The sequence below is a fragment of the Nipponia nippon genome, unplaced genomic scaffold, assembly GCF_047370975.1.
Source record: "Nipponia nippon isolate SJK-2023a ecotype South Korea unplaced genomic scaffold, ASM4737097v1 scaffold_8, whole genome shotgun sequence".
In the NCBI taxonomy this organism is placed as follows: Eukaryota; Metazoa; Chordata; class Aves; order Pelecaniformes; family Threskiornithidae; genus Nipponia; species Nipponia nippon.
Window position 1 is genome coordinate 4,499,381 of NW_028262402.1, and position 23,452 is coordinate 4,522,832.

Genomic DNA, 23,452 nt, shown 5'->3' on the forward strand with positions numbered 1-23,452 from the left:
GCAGAAATGGACACATGGTAAAATGGAGGCTATGGAAAAAACCAGACATCTAAAACAACATTTTGGAATATATTGGAGGGAGAGGACTGAGGTGAAGAAGTAGCAAGGAACTCTGGATGGCCATCAACAGTCTTTTACCCCAGGGTCCAATCATGTTGTATCACCAAACCGGAGGAGTACTCCTTATCCTCCTTGTATTGCTGCCGTGAGGAGGATGAAACCTGAATGGAAGACAAAGAAGGTGATGATGAACACAGAGGAGTGGAAAAAAAGAGAAGGAAAAAAAAACAACCTTGCCAATGTTTAAACCAAAGCCACTAGCTCCAAATTATTCTTCCCCTTTACACTGCAAGTTGCCTTGCAATCAGTGTGATGCTCTTTCAACACTTCAATTCAATGAGTGCAGCTAACAGAGGGAGCTCAGAGGTCCAGCAGTTTGCACAACCGTTTCTGCAGAAGGACGCAGGAGTTCTGCTGAGAGGCATGCATCTGTGCTCAGTGACAGTGGTGATGCACCACCAGTCACAGTCCTGAGCACCCTCTGAAGCAACTGCTCCTGATCTTGACCTAGATGGGACTGCCATAGGAGGATGCAGGTCTCCAGGTGTGGGGCTGAATGCAGTGCAGAGGACCAGGGCCTTGCTGAGGCCAGGGTGGGGATGATGGTGCCCTTGCTTAGGGAGTGTGTGCAGTTGGAGGGTCTCTGTTGCCAAGTAAAGGAGCAGCAAGAGAAGGTCAACAGGCTGCACAGTCTCAGATCCATCAAGAAAGAGCTTAACTGGGTCATGTCCAAACAAGACCCTGAGCATCCAGCTGTCCCAAAGGAGGGGCAGGCAGAGTCTGTGCTTATCAAGCTGGGAAATGGAGACTCCCTTGATGGTGAAGGCTGGGAGCTGGTGACTTCTTGCACCAGGAGAACCACTCCTGCTCCACCTGTAGATATTCAGCTACAGAGCAGGTTCAGTGTCCTAACAATATCTCGTCTCGGCTTGGAGCTGTGTCCAATGAAGCAGGTAAGCCAGCAGAGCCTGAGTCCTGCAGCAGCACCAGGAGGAAGTGTGAGAGACTCTCTGCCATGGGGACGGGTGCCCCATCTGCTGACTTGGCCTGCTGTAGGGGGGAGTTGTTCTTGACAAGGGCTTGGACATTATGGAGAGACTGCTGGTGCCTGTCCAGCCCCTGGACTAGTATCCTCTATGTTCCTTCTCATGGTCACCAAGTGATGCTGCCAGGGAGGCCTGGAGTGTACCATCTGCAAGTACATGGTAAAATATCTATATAAGCTTCTTCATTGTTGTTTAAATTACTGACTTGCTGGAGAACACACATGGGCAATATTGCTATGCATCTGATCTGCCACAACTGAACCTAAAGTAACATGATTGTACTTCTTAGTGTGGTGTACTAATTATTACAGTAATGCTGTTGGAGTATTGAGGCCAGCCAAGCCAGATTACCTGGCAAACAATGAATGACAGCATAGTAGTTACAAACTGGATTCTGAGGCACCTTTTATTTTCTTGCAGAAGGTATTGATATCAAAAATAGCAGACGCATGATTTAGGTCTCTGCTTGAGATAGCACAACAACAGACTTAAATTGTCCCTTGATTAGGGATGCCCAAAATTATTTTCAGAACTGACATTTGTTTATTTACATGGCCTAAACCACCTTCCAACTTTAACAACAGGACATGGAAATTATCCAGATTGGTTATGTAGGTATTTTGCTCCCATACAGAGAAAATTAAGAGATATGTGTACATCTGTATTATACAGATAATCTAAAACAGATTTAATTTCAGGATACTAGTTCTTAGCTGTCTTGCAATTAATCTACAACAACTTAACGGTCTTATTACTTGCTTTTCTCCTTTCACCATAGATCACAGATTCTCTTCCATTTTCATTTTTCAAGAATTATACTGCCTGCCTTCTTAATGAATAAGCATTGCTCAAGGATCAAAGTTAATGAGATCTGTCTTATTAATTTCCTGTCATGGCCTTTGAAAATGCATTACTTTCCACACATAAATATATATTCTACTTAGGACTATCTCTTCCTCTCTTTACCCTTGTTGAGTGCTCCAGAAGGGGACCAGTTGAGTGTTCACCTGAGCTGATAGTACCTCCTGCCTGTTGAGGATGTTCTTGGGACAAATGATGTCATTTTCTATGTTTTCCTTAGCTGGTATTTCCCAAAACAAGCACCAGAGAAGGTACCTACAAAAAAAACCACAAACACATACACAAAAAAACCCCAACCAAAAATAAAAAAAGAAGGAATCAAAAACCCAGAACACAGTATAATGTGAGTAACTTCATACTAACCTATGAACTAATTTCTGCTCAGAAAACTCTTAGATCTATTTCATTCTGCCCATCAATCACAGAATTATATGTTTAGTTAAAATCTGCAAACATGGTAGGTTGCATTTCACTTTGAAAGAATATACTGCCTTTTCCATCTCAAAACTAAAAAGCTATATAGTGATTACACAGCAACCTTAAGCACTGGCAGCTCCAGTGCCATTTCTAGCATATTGATTCCTTGCCATAGCTTTACTCTGAGCAGGATTTTAGGAGTTTGCTTGTATGAACTTGGGTTTGACAACCAAGAAAAAGGCTTGATGACTTTAGCCTACAGAAAGAACAAGATAAAGGGATTTGGATATTTCCTCATTTTTTTCACATCACCCCAGGTTCAGAACAGAAGGGCAGAGGCAGTGCAGCACAGACACTTAAAAATAACAACAACAACAACAAAAAACCCCAAGAAAACCCACTTTGAAGTGCCTGATGTCTGGACAGTCAAAACAGCTACAGAAAATACATTCTGATTTGATTTTATTTAAATATAAAAGTACCTGGGCAACAGCTGAATTTTGTACATTCACATAAAAATTAGAAGAACAGAAAAATTACTATTTCAGCATTTCCACTTGCAAAAAAGTAATCAGTAATGATTTCCAGCTGTTTCACTAGGAAAAGTTAAATACCATACTTAGCTCTCTTTATGGTCTTTTATTCTTTTATTGGTGCAAACAAAAAGCTTTCTCCTTTACTCACTCGTGCTGCCAGTTGCTCTGCTCTGTACCTCTCTCATTCCTTTTGAGCAAAGCAGAAGCTTTTTTTCGTCCTTCTGAAGGTGGCACATAACAAATCCTTGCTGGATCTAATAATGAGCCCCTGGCTGGGCCACAGACCCTCAGGGAACAGCCAACCTGTTAGAACAATTAAGTGTTTTGAATTAATGCATCAGGTCCACTTTGAATCCTGCAGAACACCTCCAAATTAAGACAGGAAAAGGCAATAAAGTTTAGTCCCATTTGTTATTCCAGTCTGTTAATGAGTGAACTGCTGCAGTAAGTCTTTTATACCACTTGCTTCATAGAGGTCAAACTTTCAGACCTTTGTTTGAATTCCAGTGAGAGTTTTGAGTTTCATTATGTTCTTGTTCCAGTATTTCGATCACTTTTCAGAGACCAGTTTGCATCATGACAACTTGTTGAAATGTGAGATCCCACAAATCAGAAGTGACAAATTGAACACATTGTGTTTCCCAGCACCTGAAGTGGCAGTGTCAAAAACAGCAGTACAGGCTGACCTTCGACGACATCACTCTTCAGGCCTGCAGAGTAAACCTATCAGGTTGTTTTGTTGTTGGTTTTTTTTTTCTTTGTTAAGATATATTTCTCCTCTGCTGTACTTTGTATTTCAGAATTTTTTTTCCAATGGGCTGGCATAAAGAATGATTCATGCGGGTTCATCCAATGAAATTTTGAACATTTCGGCTTGTGAAATGTTAGCTAATAGCAACAAAAAGTGCTGTGTCAGACTAAGGTAGCAGCTTTACCACAGTTCCTGTTTATCTGCAGGGGCATTCAGGTTGTTTGAGACGGCAACACTGACAGGCATTCAGGCACTCATCTATCAGTAAAATTCAATTTTCCATGCGTTATTTGGAACAGACATTTTGAGGGTCAGCCGCACATCACAAAGCTCAGGATCATGCACCAGTGACGCACGAGTACCACTTATAAACTGAGCCTTTTGATTCAACTCAGCCCCTTCCTTTAGCCTAACCTTCCTCCCATTTTTATAACTGCATGTCACGTCCAAGTAACTCAGAGCTAGAAAGATAGGCTAGGCAAGTCTGATTTCACTGTCACGGATGATCAGGTTGGGAGTACATCACCAGCAGGTTCGCTGATTGATGGGCTCCAAACACCACCACTAAAACAAAACAATGCAGTGTCTGTGTAATTTTCTTTTCTTACACTGATTTTTTTTCTGCTAGGAAAATCTAGCAAGAAATACTTAATGAAGGATGTCCTGTCAGTGAAACCTGCTTACTAAGGAAACCAGCTCTGCTTCTCAGGCTACATGCACAAGCTCATAAATTTATTGTATACCACCCAGTTTGAGAAGGATAAATGCAATGTATTAGATGATTCGGATTTTGTTTGTTTTTTTTTTTTTTTCTGAAGGGTTTGTCAACTACTATATACCATTTCTCTCCTCATGCTTGATCATGTCATAGCTACTTAAAAATTAAGCAAGCAAGTAGGCAGATTAATTGGGCATAGTATTAATATTGTTATAATGGTGGCAACTGAGAGGCCAGGTGACTTAATTCTTGGGCTTAAACTGTGCAGGTCTTACATTTGTGTCTCACTGAAACTACTAGTAAGTGTGAGAGTTACTAGACTGCACTGTTAGAATATTTCTCTGATCATTTGCTAAGACAAAGTCTCAGGAAGTCAAAACAGGTGGTAGTTTGGTTTTCTTTTAACATAGTATAAAGTGCATTTAGTTTACCAAGCACTTGTCTGTTTGGCGCAGAACAGAACAATTTGTGGAAACATCTGATAGTTTTTACAGCTTGAGCCCAAGAAGGCCTGAAAGACTCAGGGACTGTGACTGCAATGCACTTCAGTGCAGCGTGTTGGCACAAAGCTTGGACAGTCACTCACAGCTGACTTTAGACCTGTCTGCAGATTGAGGAGGTCTTCCAATCCTGGGCCTGAATTCTGCTGCTATCACTGCATCCACTGACTCTCTTTTCCCTCAGGAGTATGGATGCAACTGGGTAGAAAACAAATTGTTTGGTCATTTGTCTAAAATGACAGCACCACTGAGCTGTATGGCTTAGTGTATGGCTACCAGCAATAAAGGATCCTGCTAAGTTCAGTGGGTTCCCAGCCATTTTGCTGTTTTGTTGCTCCATCCACATGAAGGTGAGTGTGTTCAGCAAACTGCTTCCCTCACTTGGTGAAAGCGATACTACTTCTTAGAAGTCAGGCTCTTGCTATGAACAGCAATGACACTTACAAGTACTGCTAGCTGATAGAAGGTGCCCATTTTAAGGCAGAAAGGAACAAGACAGGTGCTTGACACTGACTAAACAAAAGTGTCCTGGTTTGCAGAGCTGACTAGGCTAACAAGATTTTGCAGTGCTCTAGGAGGACATCATGACACAACTCCTGCTGATACAATATAAATGTCAAATTTTAGAATGGTCTATTTTTGGTTTTGTGGTGGTGTTGTGTTTTTTTTTCTGTTTGACCACTAGAACGTGATATAATTCACCTTACAGCAGGAGAGGGTCTTGATTTATGCAATGAGATGCCACCTCCCCTCCTAACTACTGCTACCCCTTGTGCCATATTTATTAGTGAATGGTTAGTAATTACCTACAGTGTGGCTTTTAGGGGTGCGAGTAATGTGTGGCTTTTACTCTGCTACTAATGATGTAAAATGGCTCCACTTACCAAAATGCATTCACCAGGCAGGTGACACCTTCAGATGGCCAGTCATTTTTTACTTGAATTGCTGTAAATGCTGTGACATATTAAGTACAATACAAGGGCTGAGATCATGAGGTCCATCTGTTGTACGTCAGAACTATTTTTTTAATCGGGCATATCTGTTTGTTTTTCACTGTGTCACCTGCTGGGTTTGCCTCATTTTTATTTTATGCCGGCTCTGAGGACTGTGAAGAGCAGTATGGAATAGAAAAGGGAGGCTGAATCTTGCTTTGGCATCATATTGTGCAGCAGCAGGCAATCATCATCCCAGTTCCAGTGGCAATGACACAGCTGAGACAACTTCTTCAGTGTAGCACAGTGTATGGGATGTAATAGCCAGTCTCACTTCTCCCCTGCTGCTTCGCTCCTCGTCTGACTCAGGAGGTGCCTTCCACTTGCTGTTCAGCTTTCATTGCTTTATGGAGTCAGGCTGGGGAAAAAGGAGGCATGCAGCAAAGCTGGAGAGAGAAGAGTTTACTGCAGCTCTTTCCCCTGAAAGCATAGGTCTCTTCTGGCCTAGACAGGGAACTTGACAATGGCAGACTGAGGAGCCTACACACACTGCTGTAATCACAGGCTCACCACACCACCAGGACTGGAGACACTGCTGGAGGTTGCCTGTCCAGCCCCACACTCAGAGCAGGGTCACTTTGAACAGGTTGCTCAGGGTTGTTCCCAGTTGTTTTTTTTAATATCTCCAATGGTGGACACCCTACAACCTCTCTAGGCAACCTGTTCTGGTGTTTCACCACCCTCACAGAGAAAAAGGTTTTCTTTATGTTTAATAGGAGTTTCCTGTACTTCAGTTTGTGTCCATTGCTTCTGTCATTGGATCCCACTGAGAGGAGTCTGTCTGTCTTCTGCACTGACCTCATCAAATATCTGTACATATGGATTACACCCCCCATGGGCCTAATCCAGGCTAAACAGTCTCATCTCTTTCAGCCTCTCCTTGTGCGAGAGATGCTCCAGTCCATTCATCATCCTCATGGCCCTTTTCTGCACTTGCTCTAGTCTGTGCTGTCTCTCATACTGGTGAGCCCAGGACAGGACTCAGCACTCCAGGCATGTCTCACGGGGGCTGAGCACCGGGGAAGGATCAGCCCTTGACCTGCTGGTAACACTCCTTCTAGCACAGCCCAGGTGGCTGTTGGCCTTGTTTGCCATGAGGGCAGATTGCTGGGTCATGGTCAGCTTGGTGTCCACCAGGGTCCTTCCCTGCCAAGCTGCTTTCCAGCTGGGTGGTCCCCTGCATATACTGATGCCTGGGGCTGTTCCTCCCCAAGTGCGGGATTTTGCATTTCCCTTTATTAAACTTCATGAAGTTCCTGTTGGCCTTTTTCTCCAACCTGTTGAGGGCCCTCTGAATGGTGTCGCAGCCCTCTCGTGTATCAGTATGCACATGCTACCCTGAGAACCTTCCTGCTACCCTTGCCATTGGGCTTCTTTCAGCTCTGACAAATTTCTTAGCTTCCCTCAGCAGCTGTTTTCCAGTTACTCCATTAGTTCCAGCATCTCTAATCTTCAGCTCCTCCCCACCATCAGAGAGAGACACCCAAAGTCCAGCATCAGCTCTTCTTCTCCTGGGTGCTGTCTTTACATAGCCATTCTTAAACCCTACACCCCTGCTCCCCTCAAGCTCCGTAACTGACTCATATTCAGTATACAGTGGCTTTACATATAGTAATGCATATATATATGGTTATATATGTTTTAGGAATCAGGCCAAAGGACAAAGAGAACAGTCCAATGAGCTGTAAGTCCATGTGCTGGAGGTACTTTCTGTCATCCTATTAGACCTCCATTTCCTTCTGTGGCAGCCAAATTCTAACCAAGGCTCTTTAGTTCTGTGTTTAGGAGATGAAACTTTGCCTTGAACTGGCTTAGTGATGGATCTCACTCACCTCTAAGTCCTGTGAGCCGGCCAGGAAATTCTACCCCACAGTATGAAAACCACATGCATTTTTCTTGCTGAAGAGTTAGATCCCAAACAAGTTCACAGCACTTCTGCAAGGTTATGTTTCTTTTATTCATATTTGGATTTCATCGCTTCATCCACTAGGAGTGATTTGAAAAGTAATCTTTCCTTTTCTTTTAATGACTACAACAGTTAGTGTCAGCCTCTCTTCCCATACAGTTGAACCACCATTTAATAACAAACAGAACTAAAAGAGCCTAAGACACATCTGACATCATTAACAAAAATTAACATACCAAACAGCGCTGGTGCATGGAAGAAAAGAAATCAACCACTTATTTCTTAGAAAGATGCATCCCCCTTAAAAATTACCAAAATAAAAAAACGTATTCTGTGGGGAAGAGCAGGGAGTGTACATATGTACACACTGATACTTCCACATCCATATCCCCACCCAAACACATATATATATACATATATATATATATATGCACACATGCACATACACGCACATGCATATATTAGACAGGACAAGTAATTTATTTTTTTCCCTGGGAGAATATTATTATAACTCTTTATTATATTATATCTGTCTTTAAAACAGGAAAACTTACTGAAACAGAAAAGAAACAGCTACTTTAATAGCTTCAACTTATTTGGCTAAACCTTGAAAAACATTGCTTCTCTATTTAGCATAAAATACATGAAAAATCAAGTTCAATCATTTTAGATTTAAATGTATACCACTACCAGGTTCTTATTACTGATTTGGCTGGCTTTGCCCTTGGAATAGTCTCCATAATTATTAAAAATGTCTTTAATTTCTTCCAATATATAGGAAAAAATGTCTGAACACTGACCACTTGTCTATACTGGGTGCCCCAGTGTTATCCCCTTTCTAAAGCACTTAAAGCATGTTATATAATAGCAAGCATATTCCTGTTTTATACATAGTGTATCCTGTTTTGCAGTGCTTGCAGGTACCTCCTGCTCTCTGCTGCTGCTCTTCTGAAGGGATAATGGAAAACCAACCCTTGGTGGTCTCTCTTCAGAGGGCGTAGGTAAGAGGTATCCTTTCTGCAGGCACAGAGAGAGGTGAGAAAGCTACTTTTTGTAACAACATTGTCCTTACGGAAGCAAAGAGAAGATTAAAAGGCAGAAGGCCAGCTCTGAGACCTCACTCGTGGAAAATGTGAGAAACCTGAAGAACACGCAGGAAAGGTAAAAAGTGAAAGGAAGGAATGGCTTTTTGTGAGAGGGCTCCAGAATGTGTAATTTATTCAATCCGAAGTACAAAGGTGCTAAAAGACCCTTTTAGTCTAATGTTAATAGAGACTTGGTAATAGTGGCTCCCCACCTACAAAAGGTACTGTTCTCTGTGTCCTTTCCACAGAGCCCCAGGAATTTTCTTGCACATGATCACTGGGACAATGTTTACCCCTTAGGTTTCTTTGTGTCTTGAGTAGTTGTCTGCAGGTCCCCATAGAGTTAGATGTTAACTGTTTTCCTCCTCTCTCCCTGCCTTGTTCTTAATGAATCTGTTGGTCAGAAGAATTAAATACCTTGCCTGGTATAAGTTTTGCTGCTTAGAGCTTGAGTTCTTGGAGAAAACTCAAGTTTTCGTAAGTACCCAACTTCTCGCAAATCTGATGGAAATCATCAATTTCACTGCTGTGTATCAGTAAAAAAAAAACAACCCTTTGATAGACCCTGGGACTCCATCCTTCATAAAACATAATGGAGGCTGCACTAAGATTTGTTTCATGTTATTCATGTTACATTTGTTACTACAGTGACACTAGTCTATGTTCACGCAAAGTAGAAGTTCATTACAAAATCCCTTATTACAGAGACAATCTATGAAAGCTATTAAGTCTTTAATCACTGAAGGCAATTTTGGTATCACAGGAACCTTTCACACTCTGAAGTAAAGCTGGATGTGGGCTCATTCAGCTGAAGTGATCCCTCTTATAGTGACTTGAAGCTTAACACTAACAGCATCTCTTAAGTACTAGACTAAAAAAAAATTGCTTTTTAAGCAAGAAAAACAAGATCTGATTGAAAGACTAAAAAGGTGACTAAAAAAAAAGAAAACAACAAACATAAACAACAATGCCTTCCCCCCGCCAAACCCCAGAACCATAATAAACACTGGAATGATTAGGAACATACATAATTAAGATCAGGTATAAAGTTTTTCTCAGTAGGTGAAATGGGTGCCTCTGCATACAATCACATTTAAAGTCAGTTCTCATTACTTATCCTGAGGAATCACATAAATCGGGACCTGCAATTAACAACCAAAACACAATTCTGTCCAGATGTGGCCTCGAGCAAATTACTGATGAAGCTGGAATCCTTGAGCACGAGATCCAACAGGACGCTTGCCCTCTCTCCTCTATGGGAAGGGGTAATATGGTACTTTTATGTAGTGATGCCATGTTCCAGACATTATTCTTACTGGGATATCAAATACCAGGCATAGGAAAAGGAGAAATGGCCCATGGCATGAGCTGGCCAGGCTGTGGCTGAATACCTCTGCAGTGGAAGCAAGAGTACCTCTTGGGAGATATTCAGCTGAATGCCAAACCCTGCTGTTTGGAGGAAGTTTATTTCATCACCTAGCAAACTCCATCTTCTCCCCAGCAGAATAAGCAACCAAAACAAGTACATTTTGCACTTCTTTGTGGCTGGTTCAGCTCCTGGGTTGTAATGGGCTTTTCCCATTACAGGAATTTTGGCCAGGTCAAACACAAACCCTCTAGGGTTCAACTCTGCATTTCTCTCCTTTGCCTTGTACAGCGTGCTGTAGTAGAAAAGGAAACACAAGAGTTGATGAAAAACAGTTCTAGAAAAAGGAAAATAGTCCAACAGAGAAGTTTTGCGTTCACAAGATTAATGCATTCACAAAGAAGTTAGTAAAAAATAATTCAGAGTAACTGGGAACAAATTCTGCTTCATCTTCAGACTGAGCTACAGTGAATAGACTTAAAACAGCATATGATAAGTAGCATAATAAAATGAAAAATAAATTATTTTATCGACAAAATACCATGTTTTTCAATTTATGTGATAAATTTGATGTTTATGCACAAAATTCCACACATTTGCATCTTCATTTTAATCTTTAAAATTACTTAATTTAATCTTTTTTTTAATCTTTAAAATTACTTAATTTAATCTTTAAAACTGCGGTACTGCCCAGCCATAAGAACACCAGATGGCAACTGACCACAGTGAAATTCAAGAGCACTGTATCAGCTGCAGCTCCATCTGCAACAGAGCAACAGGCCAGGCACTTCGGAGGAGTACAAGAAACGCTTTCGTAAGCAATCGATGTTGTAATTCCAGGCAGTTGTCATCCACACATACCACGTACCTTCTTCCAAAGATGTAACATTTCTCATCTTCTTTAAAAGGAGGCAACTAAGGCCAGCAGTAGCTGTGGCAATGAATTCCACAAGCTAGTTATATCCTGCGAAAGTGCCAGCAGGCCAGAAATTATCTGTGTGCACATTCCAATCCCCAAAGAATTAACCTGATTGCAAAGACGATGGAAGGAGGTAGGAACACTTCAGTTCATCCCCTTGAAAGCAAAGGATAATGCTGCTTGCATAATTCTAAAGATGCAGAAAAGCCTCCACCTTAGCTACGCTGAATGTTCACAGACAAAAGCCCTTTGTCCCAGCAAGGACGTGACCATTTACAAGCCCTATTTTAAGCAAGCAAATCAGAATGTACCGCAATATGAGCTAGAAGAGGTTTGCTGTTATTCTTTAGTGTCTGCTGCCCCTCTAATTTAAATGTTCCAACCACTGGATACGCTACGAGATTTGCTTCTACTGTCTCAGAAGATGTAAACATACCTAACTCGCTCACTTGAGGGGAAGGCAGCAACAGGGTTCAGCACTTACTCAGGAAGGAGTAATCCTTCACAATAACACAAATGTGCAAAATTCATTAGAAGGCACAGAATATATAGGTGTGTTCCACTTGATTCCCATTTATCCAGCTGTATGTGTCTTGTGATCTCTCTGTTAAGTATTGCTTTCATTTTTTTTTGTAGAAGAAAGCCTCTTATCAGGGCATATTTGGCATAGAAGACTTGATTTACTGCAAAGGATCCTTCCAGGCTGTCCATACATGTGTTAGTTAAGTTGGACTGAGTACTGGAAAAAAATTTTGTGCTAGTCCAGTGTGGAAAGCAAGCCACGCTGCTGGACACTGTTTAGACACAACAGAGGCCTTCACTTAGTCCCTCCTGCTCTAACCTTTATACTACTTATCTTTACTGTATCTTCCTCCCAGTTACTAAAATTACATTTCTTTCTCCCTGAAAAGATAAAATTTTAAGGTGAATGAGAGGGATCCTTTTTTAAGAAGATGGGAGTATATCATGACATGACAGATTGGTGTACTTCATAGAGTACTTCAGGATAATGCTGACTATAGCTGTTTTTTATACAATGTAGAGATACTAAGCAGATTTGCTGTCAGTCCCAGTATGAATTCAAAGAAAAGACTTCAACACGGCAGAGCTATATCTGGATTCCTACTCATGTAATTGAAATCAGAAACTGTCCCATTGTCACCCAATTATGAGTCACAACGAAGCACAAACTGCCTGATCAGCTGAAGGACATGGCTGTGTTCCTGGAAACACAAGGCTCGCTGGCATTTGGGAATGGTGGCCAAGCCTTGGGTGGCCTGGTGAGGGGTGGGAGGCATTAAAGGCTAAAAGTCTTCTGTGATTCCAGACGATCTTAATATTCTGCTGCCTTAGGAAACAAAGCACATACCAAGAAACAAAAGAAAAAGAAAACAACATTGCAGCTAACAATACAGTTTCATTTCAAAACAACTAATCTGGAGGTCAGCCCAGGGATCTGAATTTCAGTAAAGCTTTAGCAGCAGGAGAACAGTTTGTCATTGTTTGTGGCTGAAGAGGTTCTTATCCCTAACGAAGGAGCTAGAACTAACATGAAGTTGATTCTTTGTTTTCTCAATAATCCATGTCGCTCAGACGAGGTTCCTAGCAGCATATTCAGAGTTAAGAACACTGACAGTGGTGGGAAGCATTTGTGAAAGTAACTGTGGTTCCCAGCTTTCCTGCTTTCATGGATTAACAAGCAGGCTCAGTCCATGAGGGCTGTCACGTTCTTGAACTCTGCAATAAGAAGGAAATTGGACTCTGCTTTTCTTCAGCAGGTAACTTTTTAGTGACACATCCTGGTTGTCATCTCTTTCTGTAAGAGAAGAGAGAGAGATTAAAAAGCAAATGGCATTTGTTGTAAAGTGTGCACACACATCTTCCTACTTAACATTACTGCATCTCTGCAAATTCATGTGTTTTTATATGCCACCGTGGTTCTGCTCCTCTCTGTCACTTTCAACGACAATGAACATAACTGGCAATTAGCATGCAGCATTTTGTCATTTTTGACAGCTTTAATACCCTACTAATTCCCTAGCCATATCAGGTAAATGGTACTGCATCCCCCCAGAAAGAAATAAATCACCTGCAAAAGCAGGAAACCTTTTAACTTAATGTAAGAAAAAGGATTCCAATCGCTGTCATTGAACCTGCAGCCAACAGGAAACATGGAGATACATTCTTGGCCTAGTTATTTCTGCCTACACATGGACACAAAGGGCACATGGACACAAATCCTCCTTAAGACTTGACCAGAGCTGTGGCATTTGTCTCTAGGATGGGGTCTCGGAGCATTCACAGACTCTGTTAAGAACTGGGGTTTGGGATCCATATAGCATTTTATTTGATCTGATTTACAGGCACTCTGATACAAACTGTGATAACTGACTCCCCAATTCTATAAAACTCTTCATATTTGTCAGCAGATTTTCTGGAAAGATGTATCAGATGGTCTGTCCAACAGCCATCCACATAACACAGCATTAATATGTGCCGTTCACTGTCAAGGCTGAAAGGCTGCCGCATCTGACGGTCACCATAGGTGTGCAGGTTGTCCCTTTAGCTCCTCTTTCATAGTGTCTCCAGACTGTACAGCATTTCCCTTGGACAATCTATTTAGATTTACCAAATTATCAGAAGTTTCTGAAAATCTTCTTAGCTGGCTTGAATAATTTCTTATAATTTATGAGGTGATTAATATCCAATGTAAAGGGCCTCCTGACAGTCTTGTAACTGTACCTTACTCTGTGCTTAACAGATAATTTCTCCACCTAGAATCCTATGCAGAATTGTAGGACTTTTTTCCCCTTCCAGAGCTTTAATTAGTTTTCATTTCTTGTAGATTCATAAACTATCTTGCATCACTTGTTATTTTGCTGTCATGCATGTAATAGAATGGAATATTGTCATTTGCCGCTGTTATAGACAATGGGAATTAGTACAGTAATTTATACAGTAACATGTGATCTCCACAGTGATCCATACAGTAATCTGAACTAGTAGTTGCTTCTTCTCTAATTTGTTAAAAGTGACAAAGGTGAATGTTCATGGAAAAATCTGTCCCTTTTTCTCCTTAAATATTTTGTGGTGGTTTTTTGGGTTTTTTTTTTGGTTTTGTTTTTCTTTTAAACATCTGCAATTAGGCTTATTTCTTCAGAGCAACAAACACCAAATGCAGAACTTAATATAATTCAGCACACTGTTGGACAGCTTCCTACTGTTTTATACATAAGCAGATACAAAATGCTTCTCCCTCTTCTTTCTTTGAGACATTAGAAAAAGCAACTATGCTAGGAAATACTGAAGAGCAGCATATAATTTTCTACTACAGCAACACCATGATAACTAGCTCTGACCAAAGTAGGCGTCTAGAAGCTGGTAAAATCCAGCAGCACTCCATTTGATCTGAAGCCCTCAGGAAGCTCTTCCCGGGGAGGGCAGGGCAGGGGCCACAAGCCCTGATGTGGTTTGACACCAGGCAGAAGTTTTACGGACAGGGCCTGACACCACATCCAGAGCTAGTTTTCCGAGCCGAGGATGCCAGGTGCTGCCCTGGCCGCTCCCCAGCAGACTGCACTCCGAGCTGCCTCTGCAGGGTGGTGCCAGGCTTGTGGTGCCAGGATTTTTGCTATGGGCCAAGGAGCGACACGCGTTGCGGAGACTGCTCAGCACCTTCCTCAGCAAAATCTGTCGCAAGTAGAAAGGAGCTGAAACACGCTCAGGAAGGGAGTACTTGTTTCCAAAGTCTGTGTTTTCTTCCCAGATTTTAAATTATTCTTTTCTTTTCCTTGTCTGAAGATTAATTAGGTACTAAAGCTTTCTGAGGCAGCCTTAATCATTGCAGACCCCTAAATTTACACATACTCAGTGTCCACAATTCCATACTGTACTACCAATAACCACTGATACAAAAATTCACGGATGCTTCTCCTCACAGTCTGAATCCCCCCAAGGGAGAAACGGAGTATTCAGAGAGTCCCTGAAATGAAACTCAATAGCAACGAAGTTACTATTAAGCAGGTACTCTTTATTGCAGCGCTGGGCAGCACTGGGGATTCTCCACCGTAAGTGCTCCACCGATTTGGTGGACTTTCAGAGATTATATACTATAAAATCCTACATATTCACAGGATTTCTGAGAAATCATTTACATAAACATGAGATTCCCTGGAACTTATTAACATATGCAACTGTCCGATCCGCATGCGCAGTGGTCTCCCGTGGTGGTCTTCAGGTGGTCTTTGGGTTCTTCAGATGAAGGCTCGAAGTCTTCTTCACTGTGTTCGCTGATTGACCTTTGCTTCTGCGGACACTCAGTCCTAGGATCACATAAACGGTGTCCTTCAAGGCTGTTGTCATTCTTTTGTGACCTCCTATCTTCCGTGCATTTGTTCTCCCAAGGCCCAGTTGTCTGAGATGGGATTATCCCGGAGCCCCCTTATCTTACAACCATTCTAACTACTCCCTAAATCACAAGGCCTTTCTTTTGTTTAGTTAAGTGACTAAGATATTTAAATATACTCCTTGCCCCTAGGCTTTTCAGGAGGCATTTTGATGCAGTGGCTTTGTCTATCTTGGCTTTAACCCTTTCACACAGCTGATAGGTCTGCGAGATAAAACACCACCTGCAGCAGCTGCTGCTGCTGAACAGCTGTTTGCAGTCAGACAGTAGCACCTTATCCTATTAGAAAAGCAGTAAAGAGGGTATGTGGACAGTATCAGAGTCATTGTAAACTTGGCCACCCTCCTTCAGGAGCAGTGGGAGGCAGACTGCCTCCCAATAGAATAATAAAACATCATAAGCAACACATTCAACATGCAAAACGCATCTCCATTCTTACCTTAAAGAAAAAAACACCATCAGAGGCAGGAGTTTAGACATGGGTAAATGTGTCCAGGCAACAGAGTAGGACCCTAGATTATCTATGCACAAGATGTAAACCAGAGGGCTTTAAACCAGTTTGTCATGTGAGTTTCTGAAACGTTTCAGCTACAGGCAGCCTGTGAATGTTTCACTGCTCAACAGTCATGAAGCATGAACCTAGCGTGCCATTCCTAACTTTTCTGTTGAGGCAGAATTTATTTTTTATAGTAACACAAATTCTCCCCAAGCCTCTCCCTCCCTTCATTTCTGGATTTTTGTTTGGTTATACAGTTATATTCATGGTCCCTTACATCCACTGTCTTCCCCTAAATCCTATTTCCCCTACCCTGTCAAGAGAACGTTGCTGCAAATGGCTCTGCAGTTTTCTCCCTGCTTCTACTTAACAGGCCTTCTGTTCCAACACCTGCTTGGCTTTGGTTTTGGAAATGCCCACCAAAGTTGTAAAGTCAGAAATACGTTAAAACTTACAAAACATCATCATCTCCGATGCACAGAAACTTTTTCTATATTGACCTATGTTGTCATGAGGGACACAGAAGTACAGACATATGGTCACATTGCATTCCTGCATATATGTGCCTAAGCTTTTACTGATTTCAGTCAATGACAATGAACTAGATCTGCTGTTTAAAAAAAACCCAAACAACATGATCCTTATAGCAGTGATTTAGTAGGTACATGCTTTGTGAGAATGACCTACTTCTAGTTGTTTTTTTTCATAGAGGAATTCACAGTAGGGAAGGAAAACAAACAGGAAATGGTTTCTGAAAGAGACTGATATAATTATGAAGCTGGCAAAGAAAAAGTTAGCTTCATTCAAAATGCTGGTGAGAATGAGAGGAAGGGTCATACCCACAGCGTCCAACCTTGGCCGGACGGCAGCACGAGGCATGCTGTGTGCTGCTGAGCCTACTGCTGAGCCTTTTGTAGAGCAAACCGCTCCAACTTGCCAAACGCTCCCTCTGAGATACTTACCTTTAAAAACTAATCACCCGCTTTTCACAGAGCCTGCTGGAAAATCTCTCACTGATTCTGATGGGCAGCAGGGAACTTAGCACACAGTCCCACTCCACGTAACTCAGCGGAGAAGTCCCCCTCAAACCTCATCAGAGATCTGGTTCCTTAGTTGTTCTGGTGGTGCACAGCCATTAGGTAAGCACTGCCTTTAACACAAACTAAAGTTGAGTCTTCTTCAGTGTTTCCTGAGTCTTCCTGGTTTTGTGCCTCTCTGAAACTTTACTGTTTGTTTTAATTTAGGAAAGGTGTAGAGGTTATGTTCTTGACTAATAATTATCAATTAAAAGCACATAAGGGTACTTCCCAAACATGGGAAATGACAGCTAGCTATTGACTGACTCTTCTGAGAAGGCAGGAAGACTGGAAATGCTGACTCTTTGGCTTAAGGTACTACCATACCCAGCCCCAGCTGGATATTAAATGAAATATACAGGCCAGACAGACAAGTTGGAGAATCAGACCCAGAGACAGAGACAGATACACACAAACGTTTTAAAAGATATTTAAAACTTTTAAAGTCTTTCTGTGCTGACTGAACACCCAAAACATTGTTAACAGAAACTCTCCGTACCAGAGCTTTTGATACCAGATGTGCTCCCTCTGGAAAACCAATTACAAGACATTCCAGAGCATTATTCTGTATTGCTGCATTGAGACTTGTTTGTGCTCTCAATTTTGGATTACACAATTAACTCAAAAAACGAAAGCAGAAATAAATGCTCTTTGTCAAAGCCAAAATACAAAACAGAAAATAAAATCTGGACCCTATCTGTGTGTTGAATATGCCCACAGACCAGCTGTTGAGGAGAATTTAACACAGAACTAACTTCTAGGTAACTTAAAGAGAAACATTTGCTATTCTTGGTCAAGTCCTTAAAGTACTTCCTTGCTTGCTTGAGTTAATGCTAACAAGCCACTTTGTAAGCACCAGAAATCTGTCTGTTTCATTAGTATTTGTGATTCCATGGAAGGATGCATACCTCAATAGTTTTCAGGGAGTACCAATATGATTTCCCAGAAGAAGGGAAAAAAGCAACACAGAGTCTTAAAAGGGTAATCAATCTTCATCTCTGATGGATGTCTGGTCCTCTCCCCTCCCTGCTGCTCTAACATGTATGTCAGATACATTCAGCACATAAATCTATATCTAACTATTTTAATTTCTGTTCATCAGTTCACCTTTAAATAAAGCAGGAAAAGAATGGAAAAAATTTGACATCTTACAGCATGCATGAGTAGCTGAAGAAATCTCTTTTTAACAGCACAAGCCTACCTATGGGGAGATGCCCATCAGATCTGAATGGGTTACAAGAATGAGTTCCCCAATAAAGAATCATGTTCTTCTAAGAAAATGGTGTTTCTATGTTTGTGTGAGTCAAGTATGGAGTTGGCAAAACATAAGGCATAAAAAAACCAGTCATCATCTTTGTACCAGTATTTAATGGAAGTAAGGTGTCTGCAGTCTGTCTTGTGCAAAAGCTGATGGGAAAGTGGGTGAAGTGACATGAGTAAATAGTATAAATATTAGTATTTTATAAGAACACAAAAAAAAATAATAAATGCAATAATCACCTTCACTAAAACTAGGGCTGCTTTAAAGATTCAAATTTTCATTCAGTGCCTGTGTTCCACTCTCACTTCCAGTTCCCCAAACTGCAGCCAAGTGGGGCTTGCCAGTCCCCCTCCTCACCTCCTCATACTGCCAGCTGGCAAGCCTAAGGATGATGTGACAACAGCTTGTTTTAGCCCTTTGACAACTGTTTTAAACATGGTGAGGGTTTAAGATGTGGATACAAGTGTCTCAGCAGAGAAGTGGTTAGAGGAAATGTATTACCTCCTGACCGGCAGGGATAGCCTGCCCAGGGGTACCCAGCAGGTTGGAAGACCTGACCAAGTAGCTGACAGCAAGGAGATGCCAGGAGCGGACACCATGCCCAATTCAGTTGTCCCAACTTACTGACTTAGAGAAAAAAACCTTCCACATGTAGCCTGTCACGTACTCATGTCTTCAAACACTGCAACCCCAAAAAAAGCATTGCCCAGCCTTAACCATATTCTTATGGTTAAGGAACTTAATATCTGTGTAACAATCCTGTGAATAAATACATGATGTTGGGCAGGAAGGCAATACACAAACAACCCTTCTGATCTGTGGTCCATGATTACAAGGCTTTGCTGGAGCAGACATAAGCATCACTGGGACATACCTGTCTCCTCCCTGCTCTCACAGACAGAAAGGCAAGCCACACCCAAGGGGAAGCCCATATATACACAGAGAGGCTCAGTGACGTACCCATAGAGCCAGTTCACAGTCTTTTCGTTGTTCAAATCAGTATCACAGAATAAGCAGAATAAGCAGCAAAAGGTTTAAAAGAACATTTTACATACTGTTCTTCCAAGCACAAATGGCTATGACTTCTGTGACTTTTTTTGTTGTTTTCTTCCCAGAGATTTCAACAATTGACAAATAATCATCATGTGGACAAAGCGCTTTGTATCCTGGTGACAAAAGAGGCCGTTTGCTATGGAATAGCACAGATCACGCAGTCTAAGATCCTGTGCTGCACAACTAATCTATGTTCAGACAGTTAATTGACCAGAATAGGAAGGCTGAAGCCAGATTTTTAACAGTTAAGTAATTTGCAAGACTCCTTTTTTCTGGCATTTTCAGTTAGAGCCATGCCTTGAATCTTCATTTAGAAGTTGTTTTCTCCAAAGTTACTAAAAAAAATTTCCTCTACTTCTTTAGTTACCCCTGTCTCTGTATACTGACAGCAAAAATCAACATGGCAATTGCTATCCAATGGGCATATTGATCATTTGGGTATTTCCTTTGTTAGGTTTCAGGATGTCTTCCACTTGAATGAGTCTCAATTATCATGATGTACAGGACTAAAGTAATCTCTCCTACAATCTCTTTGGCTTCAGGGTAGTTGTTTTGAGGCTAAGGCCTGATAATAATCCTAGCTGATTAATCCTAAATTTGTATGGTGATGTTTGCAGGACACAGATAATACTCCTGTCTGCAAATGTAATCCCTTATCACTGATGACAAAGGCATTTTATCAACTGACTGCAAGTGGGAACAGGATCAGGAAATTACACTGCAAAATGCACCTGTCAGTAGGGTTAGATCCAGGTAGATACACGCTATGTGTATTTGCGTAACCGTATTAAAGGCATTCTATTCCAAGGAGGCACTTTCATCTTCTGTTTGTTTTTGTCTTCTGTAACCATAAAATAAAAGTCCTTCTGCACTTGGTTTTAGTGTTTCTTACTCTATTAAATGGACTTTAAATGTGCTGCTTTTGGCACTGAGGTCATGCAGAGCAAATAAGCAAACAGTAACACTCTCTCTAGTATAAAATTCTGCAGCAAATTTATCAAGACACATGCTAGTTCTCTACTATGAATGACATCTTTGTTGCATATAGTAGGTAATTTACATAAATAATTTTATACACTGACATATCTATTTGAACGGGACAATAAATACATCTTTTCCTCTTTTTTTTACAAAACTGACAATTTCATGTGGTGCTAGATTTTTTCTTTTGGCAATTAGAAAAATTGGACTTGCTGTTTCTCAGTTTTCTGGTTCGTGTGAGTTTAGAAAGAATACTAACAGCCCAGTCCAACACTCAATAAAACTAATACAGTCACTCAACAGTACTGTTCAAATTATGAAAATACATATTTTTAGTTAGGTAGAATAGCTTTCCTGAAACTTGTTCTTAATAATGTCTTCACAATTGCCTTCTGATGCCAGTTAGACTACTGGATTAAGCTGTGAAGTGTTACAGAAAGGAAATTATAGATATTTTTCAAACAGTTACCCAAAATTTCAAGGTGTTTTGAGTTCTAGGAAATGTCAAGTTTTGCTGCTGTTGCGTTTCTTTAAGCAGTCTTTTATTTGTGAAGTCTGACCACACTCAATCAGTGGATTGCCTCCTTGATTCAGTCTAGTAAGGGCAGCTGATCTACATTATTTGGAGAAGCACAGGATGTATCTAAACTGGGAAGATGTTATTTTTGTTGAAGAGGATGAACTGCAGTAGTTCTCTCCATAGTAATAAGAAAAGTTGAGATGCTAATGCAGATAAGATAAAAGCATTTCCAAAAGCATTACAGGAGCCACGGTGGAGGAGTTCCCACCATACTTTTCGCAATGCTGGTGAAAAAGCTTTTTCCAGTCTCCGCTTGCTGTTAATGTGCCTTCCACACACAGCACAGACAATCAAGGACACCTTTTGCTAATTGGTATAAGAACTAGTATAAATGGACCCATACAAAGTATAGATGGAAAAGCCTATTGGATTAAACTCTTAATGGTTTTGCAACTTTGTAATTCTACCTACAGCATATTCTCCAGGGTTTTTCATTGATGGGGCATGAACTGCAACTCTGATTCACATCAGCTACAAGTTAGTAGAACAGGCAGAATAAGGTATCACGTTGTGGTTACTAAGGAACAATTTTGGCTCTGATTCAGCTCAGAATTTAAAAACCAGCAAGTCCATGTGCAGGAAGCTCACATGTGAGTAGAGTAGACGAAACACTTATGTATCCATTATAAAGCAAAGAGTTTCAAATGCCTTTTTTACACCTGACCTGGAATGGCCCCAGCATTTTTTGTGGTTTTGCGGCCACAATTGCCTTTTTCTACTTGTTTTTTTCTCTTTATGGCTGTAACCAAGCCAGCTACTCCCCACACATACTGAGCTAGCACAGAGCAACAACCTGTTGAGTAGGCAAGATTAATATTAACCCATCAGAAGCTCAAAATGAATTAAATAATTACAGAAAAGATTTTTTGTGTGTCACATCTTTTGTTTTATAGCAATCTCATAGGAGTTCACTGTAAAAAAAAAAAGACAAGACAGACGTGGAAGAGTATCGGATACTATTTTGCAGTTAGTTTCTGCTCTTTTAATGTTTTGCAAAATTGAAGACATTTGGAGGAACAAGCTTCTTCAAAAGTTTCCTGTTCTTGCTTTATTCTGGACTGTTAACTATAGCTCTTTTTATCTTTTATTAATAGTCTCTTTGAAGTACAAATGTGGTGTTGTTTATTACAAACTGTGAAATGCAGATTAATTTGGAGAAGCCCTTTTTATCCAACAGGCTATAATTTACATTCAACAGCTAAACTTTAAAACAGGACTTAGATGGTGTACTCCTCACCAGCAACAGACACCTGTACTTACGTACCCACAAAAGAGAGGTAATTGTGTGAAAGCATGAGACGGCAGAGCGGTTAATCCAGAGCACCAAAAAGAACCACTCCAAAACCTCTGATGAGTCGATGACACACAGAAAATAGTCAGTAGGGAAGTCCTTCTGCCCTCTGTTCCCAGCAGTCTGTTCTTGGGTTCAGTGCAAGCAAAGCAGCTGATGTGATAAAAATAGTCATTAAAAACATGCATGCCAGAAATTATTTACTCAGAAACTGTGGCACTGCATTGCATCTTATGACTGCTTTCTTCGAACATCAAAGTTGAGGATCCTACTTTTCAGCAATGTTAAGTCCTAGAGTTCTCATCTCCCCCCTAATTTCTTTCAGGAAATGGAGGAGATGGAAAAGATGGCATTTATTTAGCTACCACTGGTTTCTCTCTTGTTCAGTTAGTGATCAGATCCATTTGTTGAAAAATTCTCATCATCTGTACAACATAAAAGAAATCCTGTTGGATATTATCACCATATCTTGTTGAAGTGGAAAAACTGGACGGGGGGCAGGGAATGCTTGGTTTCTTCTTTTTTTTTTTTTTCCTTTTTGTTGAAGAAGAAAAAAATACTTCTGGCTAGTTGGCAGCAGTGACAAGCCTTGCCTGAATGGGGACCCTTTTACTAAAGCAAACAATGAGGGAGGAAAAAAAGAAAGAAAATTATACCTACTTTAAAGCTGGCTCAATGAGTATTTATCTAATTTTGGATAATACCCGAGCAAACAGTAAGTCACCCTACCACTTTGTGATGAGTAACAGAATTTAAAGCAACTATAAGCAAGAACCTTGTAGGAAAATGAAATTACTAGATCATGAAATTACTAGATAAATTCATATTGTGAATTGTACTCGTGAACACACAAGTATCTGAATTTTGAACAGTTTTAGAATAGCTGTATGCCTATATTACATGCCTAAAGAGAGCCACTGAACACACACACAGACACATTGGTAAATGACCTCTGACTCAGCTACCTGTATGTACACACATATTGGGTACTAGTTCTGCATCTACTGGCACATGTAACTGCTGGGCACACTTTTCTACAAGGCACATGGTAAATATTTAGCAAATTAATTTTGCAGAGAGAGGCTGATAATCAATTCCATCTAGTAGAGGACATGGTGTGCAATTTTGTGGGAGAATAGACAAAAGCACATC

At 40.9% G+C, this 23,452-nt stretch overlaps 1 protein-coding gene across 3 annotated transcripts in view; it reads right to left on the minus strand.

Annotated features, from left to right (window-relative positions):
- Positions 1-7,825: 7,825 nt before the first annotated feature.
- MOB3B (MOB kinase activator 3B) overlaps positions 7,826-23,452 on the minus strand; it is a 108,699-nt gene continuing 93,072 nt past the window's right edge. For all 3 annotated transcript variants that reach the window (XM_087742499.1, XM_087742501.1, XM_087742500.1), the window contains one exon: positions 7,826-12,973. In XM_087742499.1, the coding sequence (XP_087598625.1) occupies positions 12,944-12,973 (30 nt within the window). In that variant the 3' untranslated portion in view covers positions 7,826-12,943. The remainder of the gene's footprint in view (positions 12,974-23,452) is intronic.